We start from the raw sequence: 18,243 nt of genomic DNA, 5'->3' as shown, positions 1-18,243 counted from the left end.
GAGTGATTTGTGATCACTTTCCCCAAGCTCATCATTAACCTCAAGATTATTAATTAGTGTTTCCCTACTGGCAAGAACCAAGTCAAGGAGGTTATTTCCCCTAGTTGGCTCTGTCACAAACTGTTTTAAAAAACAATCCTGGATCGTATCAAGAAAGTCACCTGACTCTAAATTTCCTGTCAAATTGCTCCAGTCAATCTGTCTATAGTTGAAATCTCCCATTAGCACAACATTTTCGTATGTAGATGCCTTACGAATTTCGTCCCATAGAAGTTTACTGCACTCCCTATCAAGATTTGGGGCCCTGTAAATCACACCCAAAATTAGTTTTTCTCGGCCCTCGAGAAGCTGTAACCAAACAGATTCAGTGGCTGACGCTTCTAATTTAATATCTTGTCTAACACAACAATTTAAATTGTCTCTGACATACATCGCTACTCCACCACCTTTCCTGTTGACCCTGTCAGTGTGGAATAATTTATAGCCTTGTATGTGACATTCAGAGGGCATCTCTCTATCTTTCAGATTGAGCCAGGTCTCTGTTATAGCAATAATATCTGTTTCCTGCACTTGCAATTAATCTTAGCTCATCTATCTTATTTCTTACACTCCTGCTATTAGTATAGTAAACCTTAAGGGAGTTAGTCCCTTGCTGCCCTCTGCTGTCCCCCTTTGTTTGCTGACCTGATCTATTGTCTTTATTTATAACTTCATGCTGAATGCCTTTTATACATTTACTGTTTCCAACCCTAGTGTTGCAACCTGCTTGTTTCCCACACACACCCATACCTCTATCTTCCATCAGTTTAAAATCATAGGCATTTCACCAATGGCCTTCTCAATCGAGTCTGCAAGTGCTACCACCCCTGCCCCAGAGAGATGTACCCCATCCCTTGCATACATATCATGTTTGCCATAAAAGTTGTTCCAGTTGTCAATGAATGGGATTGCAAGTTCCTTGCAGTATCTGTCTAGCCAGCAATTTACACCAATTGCCCTAGACAACCATTCATTTCCTACTCCCCTTCTAGGCAAGATGCTACATATGATTGGGATCCCTCCCTTAGACTTAATGAAATCTATAGCTGACCTGTACTTATCTAGCAGCTCTTCTCTCCTACCCTTCCCAATATCATTTCCACCAGCACTGAGACAGATAATGGGCTTGTTCCCATTACCTGACATGATATTATCCAGCCTGTTGACAATGTCCCCAACACCAGCTCCAGGGAAGCACACACTATCTCTCATCTTCTTATTCCTATTACAAAAAGCACGGTCAATATATCTTACCTGAGAGTCACCAACCACAAGAATGCACTTACCTCCATTAGCAGGGGCAGTAGTACCCTTACCTTCACTGGCCACTGAAGTACATTCATCCTGAAGAACAGAGAAGCGATTTCCTACCTTCAGATCTTCACTCTTAACTTTCCTTACTCTGATGCGCCTCCCATTACTGTGAACCACTCGCCACTTGTAGCAGGTGCTGGGCTGCACCTCACTGCTGGTAGCCGTTGCTACCTCCCCCACTACAGCCTCCTCACAGCGAGAGACAGACTGCACCTCACTGCTAGAAGCCTCATTCCCCACAACTCCAGCCACCTCACACTCTCTCCCAGACCCATTGAGGTGGACCTTCAGCCTCCTAATCTCCTCCTGGAGAAGCAAGACCTCCTCCTTCAACTCTCCAACCTCAATTTTTAAAACACTGCAGAAGCAAGCCATGCTTTGTAACCATCCACGCTAATCCCCAAAGCAGCTCAGGGTCTGTGACCTCACGTGACGACTGACCTGCTAATTCTCTGCATGGTATGCACACCACACATTGCCCTGAAACATGACATCTTCACTACCTCCAGACCCCTTGCTGCAACATTTAAAAACTGTGCTTCACACCCATATAACAATGTTGGCAACACTATACATACTCTGATACATTCAGCTTCATGGATAAACTTCATCTCCACAAATGCCTATGGTTCAAATGTTTGAATACATTTACTTAGTTTTGTTCACTTGTACCCTTAAGACTTTGTAATTCTACTACACACTTTAACCCCTTAAAATACATTAAGCCTGCTATTAATATATTTTTTGAAGGTTTTTAAAAAGAAAAATCACTCAAGACTAAAACATTTAATGCCAAGAATATAGAAACTGTGTGAAAAGATTCTACTAAATAATTGGGGATATAATTGCTAAAAATCAAGTTATAATAAAATACAAATCAATCTCTCTATTTTAATTAAGACGTGTGCAACTGTTGGGTATCCTTATTTCAAAATGTTTCAATTACAGAGTAGGCTTCTTCAGTGAAATACAGAGGAGGCAGCAGAAGCAGTAGAGATGTGAAGTCAGTGTAACTGGTCGATCACCTTTGAAGATGTAGTTTTGAGGTGATCAGTCTCTTAGCCTGAAGAATTTTGCTCCATAGTCTGGAACAATATGAAGCTGGAGTGACAAAATGGAGACTTATATACTGTCAAAGGTGAGGGTAGGCTAATCCTGTCATCAAGATCATCTGTGCCTCACCTTTGAGAACTCCATAGTCCAGAGCTCTGCTCCAAAGCAGAACAAGCCTTCAGGCTGAGGGACTGATTACATTGTCTTTACATCTCTACTGTTTCTGTTGCCTCCTCTGTATTCCACTGAGGCCACTCTGTAGGTGAAAGGTTTTGGAATAAAGATACCCAACTGTTGCACACATCTTAGTGGTATACAATACTGACAAGCTGATAATTATCACATCCTCTAATTTATATTAGTTTTCAAAAACTGAAGTTGAGGATATCTTCTGATATAATGCATGATGTGACCTAAAAGAAAATGTGTAATAGTTTTAAAGAAAAGGTAGAATTGGAGAAACTAGCAATGAAGTAACACCCTGAAGCCATTAATGATAATTTAACCCAGTCAGATAAATAAACATTTGCAAAACATTACAGGACTCTTATCCTGTATTTCCTTTCATCTGCTATTTAAGGTCTTCAGACAAAATGTTTACATCCAGTGTATCTGCCACATCTTGGTACCAATTCCATATGGCCAGTCCTTCCAACACGCCTGTATGGAAGTTCATAGCACTGCCACCTGAAATGTGAACAAACTAGATAAGTAAAAGCACGTGAATAAACCTGCACCAAAAAAAAATTTCTTGTATCACTGGTTGTTTCTCACCCAGGTATGGTGATGGAAAGGGAACACATCCAGCAATGTTCATTCAATAGTTGAGGTGCAAGGAAAAAACAATTCAAATGATACTCTGAACATCACAGCCATGCTTCAGGGTGCAGGCACTGCACTGACAGGACAAGTCCAGCTAACCAGTTTATTTTAAATCCTTCAAAAAAATTTTCTTGCTTACACTCAAACAGTATATTAACCCTTTAACTATCCAGACCCCTGAAAATAATATTGCTCTCACTGTCTACTATTTAATTAACCCTTTCAGGGGCCATCATGAAGAATTGTCATTGAGGCCAGGGTCCCTCCCGTAGTTCTATGTCATGAAGTCAGCTCACCCAGATAAGCCGAGTGGTAAATATGAGAGAATGGGTCTGTGTGGTACATGTGCCTAATACATATAAAAAAAAATCCTGCTCTACACAGTGCATGATAGGAAAAAATTGATCGGTTTTTATGATTGCTTCTCTCTAGGCTGGATATTGCTGTACACTAATGGCCCCTTTCAAGGCAAGTGAAATTGCAGACCTGGAGAATGCACAGAGAATTTTCATGGCATGCATAAATATGGTAAAGTACCTAAACTACTGGGAATGGTTAAGTCCCTTGATCTGTATTCCCTGCAATGCAGGTGAGAAAGATATATGATAATATACACTTGGAAAATCCTAGAAGGACTAGTCCCAAGTTTGTACATGAAAATCCCTCCCTTTGAAAGCAAAAGACTGGGCAGGATATGCAATATCTCCCCCAGTGAAAAGCAGGGGTGCCACGAGTATGCTAAGAGACAACATAATAAGTGTCGGGGGCCCAAGACTGTTCAACTGCCTCCCAGCATACATAAGGGGGATTAGCAAGAGACCCCTGGTTGTCTTCAAGAAGGTGCTGGACAGGCACCTAAAGTCAGTACCTGATCAGCCAGGCTGTGGTTCGTACGTCAGTCTGTGTGCGGCCAGCAGTAACAGCCTGGTTGATCAGACCGTGAGCCATCAGGCCGCTTGGTCACAGACCTGGTCATGGGGTGTTGATCCCTGAAACCCTGTCCAGGTATTGGTATCATTTGACAGAATGGAAGACTTGTACTAATAAGGACTGCCAGTAGCTCGAAATTGAGCTTAGGGTATAAGAAATATTCTATTTTTCTCAATACTCCTGAAGGTGGGTAAAGCCCCCAACACCTCTTGGTCTGTTTTATGGGTTTTTATTAGATATGATTCACTTATTGGGACATCATACCCCATAACCAATCATTTCTGGTTATATTTTAACTGAGAAACAGAGTAAATCTTCTATATTTTTGTGTGATTAAGAATTCAAAATGAAAGGGAAGCATAATATAGGAGAGGTCAGGGATGTGATTAATGAACATAGGCAATGTTTTAGCACCAGGAGTATCTACAATGTTTCTTTTGGACTAGTTTTAAACTGGCACTGTATTTTAAGTGTGTAAAATTGACCAAATTACTAAATTCTGTGCACTACGTAGAGTAATTAACCCTTTCGAGGTCAGTCCCATTGTTCTATGTGATGAGCTCAGCTCTCTCAGATAAGCTGTGAGCAGTAAATTTGGGCTCAGATATTATTACAATCAAAACCAAGCGCTAAATCCACTAGGATCATACAACGCTGCAGGGCAGGGGGTGTTGCTGGAGCAGACAGTAGCCAGGGTGGAGAGGACAGCAGAGGTAGAGTTAGAAAGGGCTGTGAGTAGTGCTAAAGGAAGTATTATAATACTTTAGCACTCCTCAAAACTATCTAAGTTTGTGTAATAAATCGGTTGCTGTCAAAAAGTCAAAGAGAGAGTCTAAGTCCAAGGTGGGGTTGTTAGAGCAGTGACGACGCTAGAGGTAAATTCTGCATGCTTGTTGAAAGACGGGACAGTCCAATAAAATATGGCAAACTGGAATTGGAACCTGACAATTCTAAGAGTGGAACAGGGAGCCTCTCCATGAAATACCCCATGAGTAAGGTGGGTGTTCCCAATGCAAAGACTGAAAGTATATTCTCCCAACCTCTGCATTGATAAGAAGGAGAGAAACCTAAACTTGGCAATGGTGTTACCAATGATTACAAAGGCAACTAGTTAAGAGATTACAGCAAAATAGTCTGAGAATAGAATACCACCATATGAAACTGGGAGGTCATGTACCACTGACCATACAGCAAAGTCTGCCTGCTCGTTGCCCTGAACATCAGCCTGACTAGGGACCCAGCAGAAAACGATTTCTTTGCTTTTGATAGAAATGCGGCATAACCAAAGTTGCACATGAAGAACTAGTGGATGAGGCGAATCAAACTTTTAAATAGTTTGCAAAGCACTAAAGGAGTCTGAGACTACATTGAGGTAGGCATAGATGCAATATGAAAAATTTTAATAAGAACTGCATACAGTTTTCAGCTGTAAAAATGCTAGCCGAGTCTAATTAAATGCCCTCGCACAACACTGTCTGGGACATTGCTGCAAGCCTGACACCATCAGAGGCTTTAGAACCATCAGTGTATACTGTAATGGCATGAAAATAAGACCAGAAGTGGTTGAGAAGAAGGGGGCAAGAAACAACTGTAGGTATTTGAGCTTTCACAAGTACGTACACTGTACAGACATGAACTGTCAGAATCTCTATTTCAGTATGTCTTCCATTTTATCAAATAACAAATAACAAATTGTAAGATCATAACACCTCAAAGTCACTATTTTAAACCATATGGGGAAGTGGAACAGAATTCTTCCTCCATAAGCTACGCGTGTCGTGGAAGTCAATTAAATGCTGGGAGCAATGGGTTAGTAACCCCTTCTCCTGCATAAACTACTAAAAACAAAGAAAAGAAAAACTTTATAAAATTGGGATGTTTGAATATGCGTGGATGTAGTGTGGATGATAAGAAAGAAATGACTGCTAATGTTATGAATGAAATGAAGTTTGATGTCCTAGCCTTAAGTGAAACAAAGCTGAATGGGGTAGGGAGTTTAGTGGGGAGAAATAAATGGTATTAAGTCAGGAGTACCTGAGAGAGTTAGACTGAAGGAAAGGGTAGCAATAATGTTGAAAGATCAGTTATGGAGAAAGAAGAGGGAATATAAATGTGTAAATTCAAGGATTATGTGGATTAAAATAAGGGTCGGATGTGAAAAGTGGGTCATAATAAGGGTGTATGCACCTGGAGAAGAGAGACGTGTAGAGGAGTGTGTAGGAACTTTTGAGCCAAGTGAGAGAGTAATTGTGGTAGGGGACCTAAATGCTGAAGTAGGAGAAGCATTAAATGATAACGGAGAGCATTTGATTGAACTCTGTATAGAAAGGGGTTTAATTATAGGTAACACATCTTTTAAGAAAAAGAGGACAACAATATAAGACGTAAAGACAGTACATGTACTAGTTTGTTGGATGACGTAATGGTAGATAAATGACTGTTGGGTACTTCAGGATGTACATGTTTATAGAGGGGCCACAGATATATCAGATCACTTTTTAGTTGCAGCTACAGTGAGAGTAAAAGATAGATGAGATACAAGGAAAATGGAAGCATCAAGTAAGAGAGAGGTGAAGGCTTATAAACTAAAGGGGAAGGGAGTTAGGGTAAGATATAAAAAATTGTTGGAGGACAGATGGGCTAGTGTGAGTATAGGCAATAGGGTAGAAGATGTATGGGGAAAGTTTAAGAATATAGTGTTCGAGTGTTCAGCAGTAGTTTGTGGTTACAAGCAAGTGGGTGCTTGAGGGAAGAAGAGCGATTGGTGGAATGATAATGTAAAGTGAGTAGTAAGAGAGAAAAAATTAGCATATGCAAGGTTTTTACAAAGTAGAAGTGATGCAAGGAGGGAGGAGTAAATGAAAAGAAAAAGAGAGGTTGAGGGAGGGGTGAAGCAATGCAAAAAGAGAGCAAATGAAAGAGTGGGAGCGATGTTATCAACAAATTTTGCTGAAAGTAAGAAAAAATTTTGGAGTGAGATTAATAAGCTGAGAAAGTCATGGGAACAAATGGATTCATTAGTTAAAAATATGAGAGGAGAGTTATTATACAAAGAGTTAGAGGTATCGGGAAGATGGAGGGAATATTTCAAGGAATTGTTAAATGCTGATGAAGATAGGGAAGCTGTGATTTTGTGTATAGGGCAAGGAGGAATAACATCTTATAGGAGTAAGGAAAAACCAGTTGTGAGTGTGGAGAGAGTGCGTGGGGCAGTGGGTAGAATGAAAGGGGATAAAGCAGCTGGAATTGATGGGATGAAAATAGAAATGTTAAAAGCAGGGGGGGGGGGGATATAGTTTTGGAGTGGTTAGTGCTTTAATTTAATAAATGTATGGAAGAGGGTAGGGTACCTAGGGATTGGCAGAGAGTATGCATAGTTCCTCTATATAAAAGCAAGGGGGACAAAAGAGAGAGTAAAAATTACAGGGGAATAAGTTTATTGAGTATACCTGGTAAAGTGTATGACAGAATTATTATTGAAAGAATTAAGAGTAAGATGGACAGCAGGACAGCAGATGAACAAGGTTTTAGGAAGGGTAGTGGGTGTGTAGACCAAGTGTTTGCAGTGAAACATACAGGTGAACAGTATTTAGATAAGGGTAAAGAGGCTGTTGTATTTATGGATTTGGAAATGGCATATGATAGAGGGGCAATGTGGCAGATGTTGCAAATGAATGGAATAGGAGGTAAGTTACTGAAAGCAGTGAAGTGTCTTTAAGAGGATAGTGAGGCTCAGGTTAGAGTATATAGGTGAGAGGGAGATTATTTCCCAGTAAAAGTAGGCCTTTGACAGAGATGTGTGATGTCACCATGGTTGTTCAATATATTTATAGATGGAATTGTAAGAGAAGTGAATGCTCAGGCATTGGCAAGAGGTGTGGGGTTAAACGATAAAGATAAAGAATCTAACACATAGTGGGAATTGTCACAGTTGCTCTATGCTGATAACACTGTGCTTTTGGGAGATTCTGAAGAGAAGTTGCAGAAGTTGGTTGATGAGTTTGGTAGGGTATGTAAAAGAAGGAAATTAAAAGTTAATATAGGAAAGAGTAAGGTGATGAGGATAACAATAAAATTAGGTAATGGAAAATTGGTTATCAGATTAGAGGGAGAGAGTATGAAGGAGGCGAATAATAATAATAATACAGTGGAACCTCGGCTTATGAACGTCCCACCATGAGAACTTTCCAGGATATGAACCGTCATTCAGTCAATTTTTTGCTTCTGGATATGAAAAAAATTTCAGGATGTGTACTTCCCCTCAAGGGATGTTCCTTAAGTAAGTAAATAAATAATTTATTTTTTTTTGCAAAGGTTACAATGCGTGTTTACATATCATAATATGATTGGAGCAAAGAAAGCCACTATCATGCTGAGGCATTTTGGGCAGACCTAACCTAATACTTATAGACTACTTAAGTCTAGGCAGGTGAAAAGTAGTGGTTACCAATGTTTTGCTGATGGTGGTGCCAGGTACTGGCAGCCTTCTGAAGTGTCTCCTACTGTCATTATTATTATTACCTGGAGTTTACCTGGAGATGGTTTTGGGGGTCAATGCCCCCGCGGCTCGGTCTGAGACCAGGCCTCATGGATCAGGGTCTGACCAACCGAGCTGTTACTGCCGACCGCACACAAACTGACATATGAACCACAGCCAGGTTGGTCTGGTACTGACTTGAGATGCCTGTCTAAAAGACAGCCATGGGTCTATTGGTAATCAGCCTTATGTATGCTGGGAGGCAGTTAAACAGTCTTGGACCCCTGACACTTATTGTGTTGTCTCTCAATGTACTCGTGGTGCCCCTGCTTTTCATCGGGGAAATGTTGCATCTCCTGCTGAATCTTTTGCTTTTATAGGGAGTAATTTTCATGTGCAGGTTTGGTACCAATCCCTCTAGGACCTTCCAAGTGTATATTATCATGTATCTCTCTTGCCTGCATTCCAGGGAACACAGATCAAAGACCTTCAACTGTTCCCAGTAATTTAGGTGCCTCATCGTACTTATGTATTATTATTATAATCATTATTATTATTATTAGCATATATGTGGTGAGGGGCTCTTGATTTAGGGAATTGGATCTGTGTTCCAGTTCTCAAAATTAAGTCCGAATACCTTCCATCCCCTCCCCCCTCACAAGCGCTTCCCCATTATAATAATAATAATACCTAGGTAGTAGGTTGGTAGACAGCAGCCGCCCAGGGAGGTACATACTACCGTCCTGCCAAGTGACTGTAAAATGAAAGCCTGTAATTGTTTTACATGATGGTAGGATTGCTGGTGTCTTTTTTCTGTCTCATAAACATGCAAGATTTCAGGTACGTCTTGCTACTTCCACTTACGCTTAGGTCACACTACACATACATGTACAAGCATATATATACACACCCCTCTGGGTTTTCTTCTATTTTCTTTCTAGTTCTTGTTCTTGTTTATTTCCTCTTATCTCCATGGGGAAGTGGAACAGAATTCTTCCTCCGTAAGCCATGTGTGTTGTAAGAGGCAACTAAAATGCTGGGAGCAAGGGGCTGGTAACCTCTTCTCCTGTATATATTACTAAATGTAAAAGGAGAAACTTTCGTTTTTCCTTTTGGGCCACCCTGCCTTGGTGGGATATGGCCGGTGTGTTGAAAGAAAGAAATAATAATAATAATAATGATAGTGATAATAGTATAATATAATACAGTAAACCATTATTTAGCACAATTTGGGTATAGCACGATTGAAGAATTGCAACACAATTTTATGTAACTCATCGTAAAATTAATTTAACACGGTTCAGTTTGTGGGAAGGAAAAAAAAATTCCCTTTTCCTCAAGCAGCCGCCTTGTTGTGGATCAGCCGGGGAGACCTCCCGCCATCCCCTGCCACCAACCAACACCACCTCACCATCCCAGCATTCGTACTTCATACGTGTCCAGTCCAGTCCTTCTCTGCTACAAGCTAGCTGTGTTTGTGAATTGTGTTTTAATCTTCTAATTACTATATCTTGTATCTGCCAAGCAATCATGACACCCAGTAGGCATACCAGTGTTGCTGAAAGTGGCAAGAAAAGGTATAAGCATTTAAGTCTTAGAATTAACGAAGAAAACAAAGATATTAAACAAAAGATAACCATAATGAAGTGTTACTTTGTGCACATAAAAAGAGGTAAACATGAGTTTGTGACTGACTGACTTAGTGAATGACTGACTTACTGACTTGACTGAATGACTTAAACTTAGACACTCCAGTACAACCAACGACTTCAGTACCACAACCTCTACCATCCACCTCAATCCAGTAGGGCCACAGCATAACTCTCCACATTTGTAGCCTTAATCAGTAAAAACAACATAATACATCACAACAATGAACTACAATTACATATTCACTTTTATTTTTGTAAGATGTTGAGGCCTAAAAATAAGCTGTTTGGCTTCTTTTGGGCTCCCAGGAGCGTAACCCTATTTTTCCCACAAGTTCTTCAGTTCATCTAACACGGTTATACCTAACACGGCATTTTCAGGACGTAACTACCATGTTAAATGACGGTCTACTGTATAGTAGTAATAATAATAATAATAATAATAATAATACATATAATAATAATATAATAATGTACTATAATAATAATTATAATAATAGACGGCTTAGAAAGACTGTCACTAGATGGTAGTGAATACCACAACAATGAGGGAGCTGTTATGGCTGCCTCCACTTGTCACATAATGACATATTTTATTCATTCTAGAGTATATATCAGGTTTCTGTTATTTATATTGTTTATTATGTCACATTAGATCATTTGTGATAGATAAATAGGCCACAGAGTTGATATTGGCTTTATATTGAAGTGTATTTTTCCTGCTTCTGAGAGCAGGAATTCCGCTGGAACAGATTAATGGCTTTTCAATTAATTTAAATGAGAAAAATTGACTCAGCATATGAACAAATCAGGATACGAACAAGGTCACGGAACAGATTAAATTCGTAAGCCTAGGTTCCACTGTAATAAATTTATTTGGACATGATGCATGGTTGTACAAAGAAATGTAATACTTGAGTGTACATGCCAAAAGGGAGTGGACCTATCATCAGATGGGTAAAAGGTGATTAGTGCACTGGGGAGTCTGTGGAGACAAAGAACTTTATCCATGAAAGTAAAGAGGGGAATGTATGAGAGCATAGCTATACCAATGCTTTTGTATGGGTGTGAGGAATGGGTGGTGAATGTTGCAACAAGAAGGCTGAAGGCATTGGAGATGTCATGTCTGAGGGCAATGTGTGGTGTGAATATAATGCAGAGAATCCATAGTTTGGAGATTAGGAGGTGTGGGATTACCAAAACTATTATCCAAAGGGCTGAGGAGGGGTTACTGAGATGGTTTGGACATGCAGAGAGGGTAGAATGACTTCGAGAGTGTGTAAATCTGTAGTGGAGGGAAGGCGGGGTAGGGGTAAGACTAGGAAAGGCTGGAGGGAAGGGGTAAAGGAAGTTTTGTGTGTGAGGGGCTTGGACTTCCAGCAAGCATGCGTGAGCATGTTAGATAGGAGCAAATGGAGACAAATGGTTTTTAGGACTTGATGTGCTGTTGGAGCATAAACAAGGTAACATTTATGAAGGGATTCAGGGAAACTGGCAGGCCGGACTTGATTCCTGGAGATAGGAAGTGCAGTGCCGGCAATCTGAAGGAGAGGTGTTAATATTGCAGTTTTATAACTGTAGTGTAAGCATGCCTCTGGCAAGACAGTGATGGAGTGAATGATGATCAGAGCTTTTCTTTTTTGGGCCACCCTGCCTCGGTGGGAAACGGCCGATGTGTTAATAATAAAATACATAAAAAATAATTTGTAGATGGTCAGAGTTTTGCTTTACCCATTGTGCACCGCATGGGAGACTTTTTTTCTTAAAATGTGTAACACACACCACACAGACCCATTCTCTCTTATCTAGGCCAAAATTTACCACTCACAACTTATCCAAGCAAGCTGAGCTCATGACATAAAATTACACGTGGGACCCCAGGCCTTAATGACACAGTTCTATGTGATGGCCACTGAAAGAATTAAATTACATAAACCACTTACCTGCCCTCAACTTTGTCTAACACATTCACATATGCCTGCTGGATGCAACAAATCCTATATTAAAATTAATAAAAATCACAATTAAGTCTGAATAAAAACAAATCATAGATTCAGCATCTCCAACTAACCTGAGCTCTCCTGGTTTTCCCCTTAAATTCCATGTGGCCAGGACTTCCAGCAGGAACATCTGGAAAGTCACAGCACTGCCACCTGAAATGTGAACAGACTTAGTAAAAGCAAGTGAATGAACTTGTAACATTAAGTACATTAGACTTATAGACAACAATTACATACAAACTTATCCCCATTATCATTATATCCATGGGGAAGAGCTAAACCTATAAGGATCATACAGCACCTGGAGAATGGAAATGGTGTGAGATCATGAGGTCTGATCCAAGGAAGAGGAAGGACATTCCAATTTTTTGAATCAAGTGCCCTTCACAAGCATCAAGGCACTACCCACTAAAGACACTCACAACCACAGCAATATCAAAATGGTAGTTAACTAAATGCATTTTGGTCATAATGCAATCTGATGTATTACTCTCTGTATCACATAACATAAACCTCAATAAAAAATATCCAAACATGTTCAATGAAATTAGCATATTAGTCTCACAACACATTTTATTATTAGCACACTGGCCGATTCCCACCAAGGCAGGGTGGCCCGAAAAAGAAAAACTTTCACCATCACTCACTCCATCACTGTCTTGCCAGAAGGGTGCTTTACACTACAGTTTTTAAACTGCAACATTAACACCCCTCCTTCAGAGTGCAGGTACTGTACTTCCCATCTCCAGGACTCAAGTCCGGCCTGCCGGTTTCCCTGAATCCCTTCATAAATGTTACTTTGCTAACACTCCAACAGCACGTCAAGTATTAAAAACCATTTGTCTCCATTCACTCCTATCAAACACGCTCACGCATGCCCGCTGGAAGTCCAAGCCCCTCGCACACAAAACCTCCTTTACCCCCTCCCTCCAACCTTTCCTAGGCCGACCCCTACCCCGCCTTCCTTCCACTACAGACTGATACACTCTTGAAGTCATTCTGTTTCGCTCCATTCTCTCTACATGTCCGAACCACCTCAACAACCCTTCCTCAGCCCTCTGGACAATAGTTTTGGCAATCCCGCACCTCCTCCTAACTTCCAAACTACGAATTCTCTGCATTATATTCACACCACACATTGCCCTCAGACATGACTTCTCCACTGCCTCAAGCCTTCTCCTTGCTGCAACATTCATCACCCATGCTTCACACCCATATTTGAGCATTGGTAAAACTATACTCTCATACATTCCCCTCTTTGCCTCCAAGGACAAAGTTCTTTGTCTCCAAAGATTTCTAAGTGCACCACTCACCCTTTTTCCCTCATCAATTCTATGATTCACCTCATCTTTCATAGACCCATCCACTCTCAAATATCTGAATACATTCACCTCCTCCATACTCCCTCCCTCCAATCTGATATCCAATCTTTCATCACCTATTCTTTTTGTTATCCTCATAACCTTAAACTGTCCAAACGTAGATCTACGTTCGCTCGCGTAGCTCTCCGAGTGTAGATCTACGTTTTTTTACATTCTTTCTTACGGGGAAAATAAAGGTCGGAGCGCTATGTGTAAAAACGTAGATCTATGTTTGGACAGTTTAAGGGTTAAAGCCAATGAGAAGAGGTATCCCTAGTTTATCCCACAGAAACCAGTATCACAATTTCTTTAATACATTTAGCAAATGGTGTAAAAATTGAATTTAGGGATTTAATTTTTTAAGCTATATGACACATTTTGTAAATTCTCCTTTATTATGTGCATTGACCAATGGACAAAGTTTGATTTTGAGCCTATGAGACAGCAGTTATTTTTACTAAGTAAACTTAACCTAACAAACCCAATCTAACTCTCTTATTTTAAAAATAAATTTGGCAAATTGGTGCCTATGCAGAGCAACAGCATTTCCAACCATACACTATGTAATATACACTGGTGTTGAATATTTGAAGACCACTGGAAGTGGATACCTTACCTTACCTCTTTTTAACTGCTAAATCCATTTACTTCCAGGATTCCCTCACTTTATTGATTTTGTTTAAGCTGCTACTAAATATTGAGTGATGTATCTGCCACTCCTCTGAAAACATGCACATCCATTAGTTTACTCAATAACCTTTTGTCTACTAAAATATGGTTCAACCCTTTGACTGTTTTGGTTGTATATATACGTCTTATGAACCAGTGTTTCGGATGAATATATACTCAATAATTCTACCGGCTTCAAATCAAGCAGGAGAAAGCTGGTAGGCCCACATGTGAGAGAATGGGTGTGTGTAGCCAGTGTGCACCACATAAAAAAAATTCTGCAGCACACAGTGCATAAGAGAAAAAAACTGACCATTTTTTTGGATTAAAACGCCGACTTTGAGGTGTATTTTCGTATAGTATTTATCATTGTATTCTCATTTACATGGTCTCACGTGATAAAATGGAAAACATACTACAGAAATAGAGATGATTTTGATTAGTTTCATGATGAAAACAACCTTGAAATTGAGCACAAATTAGTGGAAATGTTCGATTTTCACCAATGTTCAGGAGTAAGCAAATCACACCACACGTCCAGTACACGTCAACTGGGGAGTCTAATACTCTTTCACTAGTGCACTGATATTATTTATACCATTTTTACAATAATGCAGTACTCTGCGTAACAGTAAATTTTGTATTTTTTGAATGAATAAAAAATCAAAATAGAAAGCAATAGTAATATAAGAGGGGCCTAGAGACATGACTAATGAACAGAGGATATGTTATTTTAGTGCCAAGAATGTCTACATTGTTTATTCTGGACCCTATTTTGAAAATGGCATTTTTTTAATTTGCGTGAAATTGGCCAAATTGCCAATTTCTGGCCACTTTATTGGGTAGTTCAAATTAGTAAATGGGCAGTTTCTTGTACCCAACTCATAGAAAAAATGGAGTTCTAAAGAAACAGCTATGAGTTTGGTCAACTGGAACAACGGAATTGGCCAAAAACAGGGCTCAAAGTCGGAGAAATTGCCGATGCGTATGTGTCGCTGAGACCGCTAACTTCACAGGAGCGTAATTCCGTAAGTTTTAGACCAAATTTCGTACTTTTGGTACAGTTACAACCGGGAGAAGATTCTCTATCATTTCATAAGAAAAAATAATTTGTTTCCAAAAATTTTGCGACATAGAATGACAGTTTCAGAAAGGGGCTTGCGACAGTCAAAGAGTTAATAATCTGCTATCATTGCATCCTATATCGTATCTCACATTTATTTTTTTTTCCTAAAAATAATATCTATTACCTAACTTTTTTCTACAGACAGCTCAACTCTGGGTTTTTCCCATTTTCATTTACCCTTGGCACTCCAAACTTACCAACTAAAACATGTAAAACCATCTCCTCCACCTTATCATTTAGGTCCCCATCAACACTAATTCTCTCACTTGATTCAAAATTCCCAAAACATGCACTTAACATTTCCCAAAAATCCCTCTTCTACATGTCTCACCACCACGTACATATACACCATAGCCCACTTCTTGTATTCCACCTTTATTCTAGCCCACATAATTCTTGAGTTTATACACTTATAACCCCTGTTTTCTTTCCATAATTGATCATTTAATATTACTGTTACTCCTTCATTAGCTCCTCATCTCTCAGATACACCTCAACTAATCCCATTTACCACTACCCAATGAAATTCTCCTAACTTTTTTTTTTCAGCTTTATTTCATTTAGTGCCATGATATTCTTAACATTAACATCAAATCTTTCTTATAAGCTGCACTACACTGATGCACGTTCAAATACCCCAACAGCAAAACTTTCTTTGATTTTGCAATACAGAAAACCCTCAATATAAGAGACTTATGAGGGGATTGTCCAAGTGTCCCTTAATTCAGAATACACTAAAAATTAAGCATACCTAACCCTTTCAGGGTCCCCAGGTCCTCTCAGAGACTTGTTCTCAGGGTCGCCAAAATTTAAAAAAAAAAAAAAAAAAATTTTTTCTTATGAAAAGATAGTTTTTGTTTTTAAATCTTATAGGCTAAACAAAATTTTTTTACCATCAATACTTACCGAGATATGGAGGCGTGAAGTTGACAGAAAATGCCTGGTATATGGTAACATCGCCGACCGCCGTCACCTGGTATTACATTATTTAGTTTTTATGTACTATTTTCTATTATTTTTAAATTTTTTGTTTCCAAGTAACTTTTATGGCCTGTGAGACCAATATGATCACTATTTTGTAAGTTATTTCTTTTTCTATACTACACAATAACTGCATAAACACTGTTGTCACTGTTTTGCTTACAGAAAATATTTACACAAACAAATGACATGAAATGTTGTTTATTACTATTTTTCTATATTTTATATACACATATACAGTCACAGGGAATGTTTCTAGAAGTTCTGCAGCCTGTGGAAGTCTTTGAAACATGGTGTCACGCACAGTGGTGTTTTACACTCCTCACACATAAAACGAGTGTCTCTGCATTGTTGTGGGTGTTTTTTTGTATGTGCACAGATGTAATGCCTCTTCTGAGCCTTTTTCTTGAAAGCAGTAGCAGGCAGTTTTACCAGGAAGTGATCACCATGCTTCAGACGAGAAGGTAGTTGTTGATAATTTAGTGGGCGGTCTATTGCAGGTGTTGTTCCTTGGCACTTGAATACTATTTGTCTGATGACAGACAAACAGAATTCGCCATATGGTGGTTTGTTTCTGGTCCTCATCTTATACATATTATAAGCATTGAGCATGGAAATGTCCAGAAGATGGAAAAAGAGTTTTATGTACCCCTTATAACTCTTGCGAGCACAATCAGCAAACCCAATCTGCATGTCACATTTGTCCACTAAGTGCATATTGAGGGTGTAATCAATCACAGCTGCAGGTTTTAGAATGGGTTCATTGCTGTCTCTATGCTGCCTGCCAGTGTTTGTCATTTCGTTAGGGTGAACTGATGACAACAGTGTGACATCTCGTTTGTCATGCCACCGAAATGCCATGATGTCATTGGCAGCAAACGCCTGCACCTCACCTCTACGAATGCCAGTGTCAAACCTAGGCATATGTTTATGATTTGCATGCACTGTGCCACACACATCTGTCATGTTCACTCGCAAAAAATCACTGAGTGAGGGGCTTGTGTACCAGTTATCAGTATAGTATAATATATGCCCCTCACCAAGGTATGGTTCTATCATTGTTCTAACCACATCACCAGAGATGCCCAATAACTTCCTGGTATTTTGCAATGTATAACTTCCAGTGTACACAATAATATCCAATACCAGACCACTGTAACAATCACAAAGCACAAACAACTTCATACCAAAGCATTTCCTCTTGCTTGTTATGTACTGCTTGAAAGAGATTCTTCCTTTGAACAGAATCAAAGACTCGTCAATAACAAGCTTCCTGAAGGGATAAAAATACATATTGAATTTCTCTTTCAGATACACAAACACATTCCTAATCTTATATAACCTGTCGTTTCTGTCAGGCCTGGTTTTGTCTGAGAAGTGAAGCATACGTAATAGTAGCACAAATCGATTCACTCCCATTATATCACTGAAACCTGGGGTTGCAATCAGGTGGTCTGTTGACCAGTATGATTTCACACTGTGCTTATACACATGTGGCATAAGCATTATTGTGGCAAAGAAAAGATACATCTCAGCCACAGTTGTCTCCTTCCACTTGTGTAGCCGTGAGCTTGGTGAAAGTACTGTGTTTGCCATGGTGTACTCGTAGTATCTGTTGCTTTCCCTGACAATGATTTCCATTAGGGGTTCGTCAAAGAATAACTCGAAACATTCCAGTTCACTGGTGTACAACATGGCCGTATTCCACTTTGGCTTTCATCAAACTGGTGGGGATTTGGAACAAAATTGACAGCTTCCTGCCAATCCCAGGTGCAGTCTGCTGGTGGGTACTGGACATTGACAGGTGGTTATGGTTGTGGAG

The 18,243-nt window shown here is 39.6% G+C and overlaps 1 protein-coding gene across 15 annotated transcripts in view; it reads right to left on the bottom strand.

Annotated features, from left to right (window-relative positions):
- Nucleotides 1–2,124: 2,124 nt before the first annotated feature.
- LOC138855215 (uncharacterized) overlaps nucleotides 2,125–18,243 on the bottom strand; it is a 247,815-nt gene continuing 231,696 nt past the window's right edge. For 8 of the 15 annotated variants that reach the window (XR_011394488.1, XR_011394457.1, XR_011394503.1 and 5 more), the window contains 3 exons: nucleotides 14,262–14,366; nucleotides 12,356–12,437; nucleotides 2,125–3,093 (listed from right to left, as the gene is read on the bottom strand). Coding sequence is in view for 2 of the 15 variants with exons in the window: in XM_070103450.1 (XP_069959551.1) it covers nucleotides 14,325–14,366 (42 nt within the window). In the remaining 13 variants the exon portion in view is untranslated. Of the gene's footprint in view, nucleotides 3,094–10,046; nucleotides 10,194–12,355; nucleotides 12,438–14,261; nucleotides 14,367–18,243 lie in introns of all 15 variants that reach the window. The other 7 variants (XR_011394473.1, XM_070103526.1, XR_011394464.1 and 4 more) reach the window with 6 other exon arrangements.

Source organism: Cherax quadricarinatus, chromosome 1 (assembly GCF_038502225.1).
Source record: "Cherax quadricarinatus isolate ZL_2023a chromosome 1, ASM3850222v1, whole genome shotgun sequence".
NCBI lineage: Eukaryota > Metazoa > Arthropoda > Malacostraca > Decapoda > Parastacidae > Cherax > Cherax quadricarinatus.
This window is presented reverse-complemented; position numbering and strand designations above follow the sequence as displayed.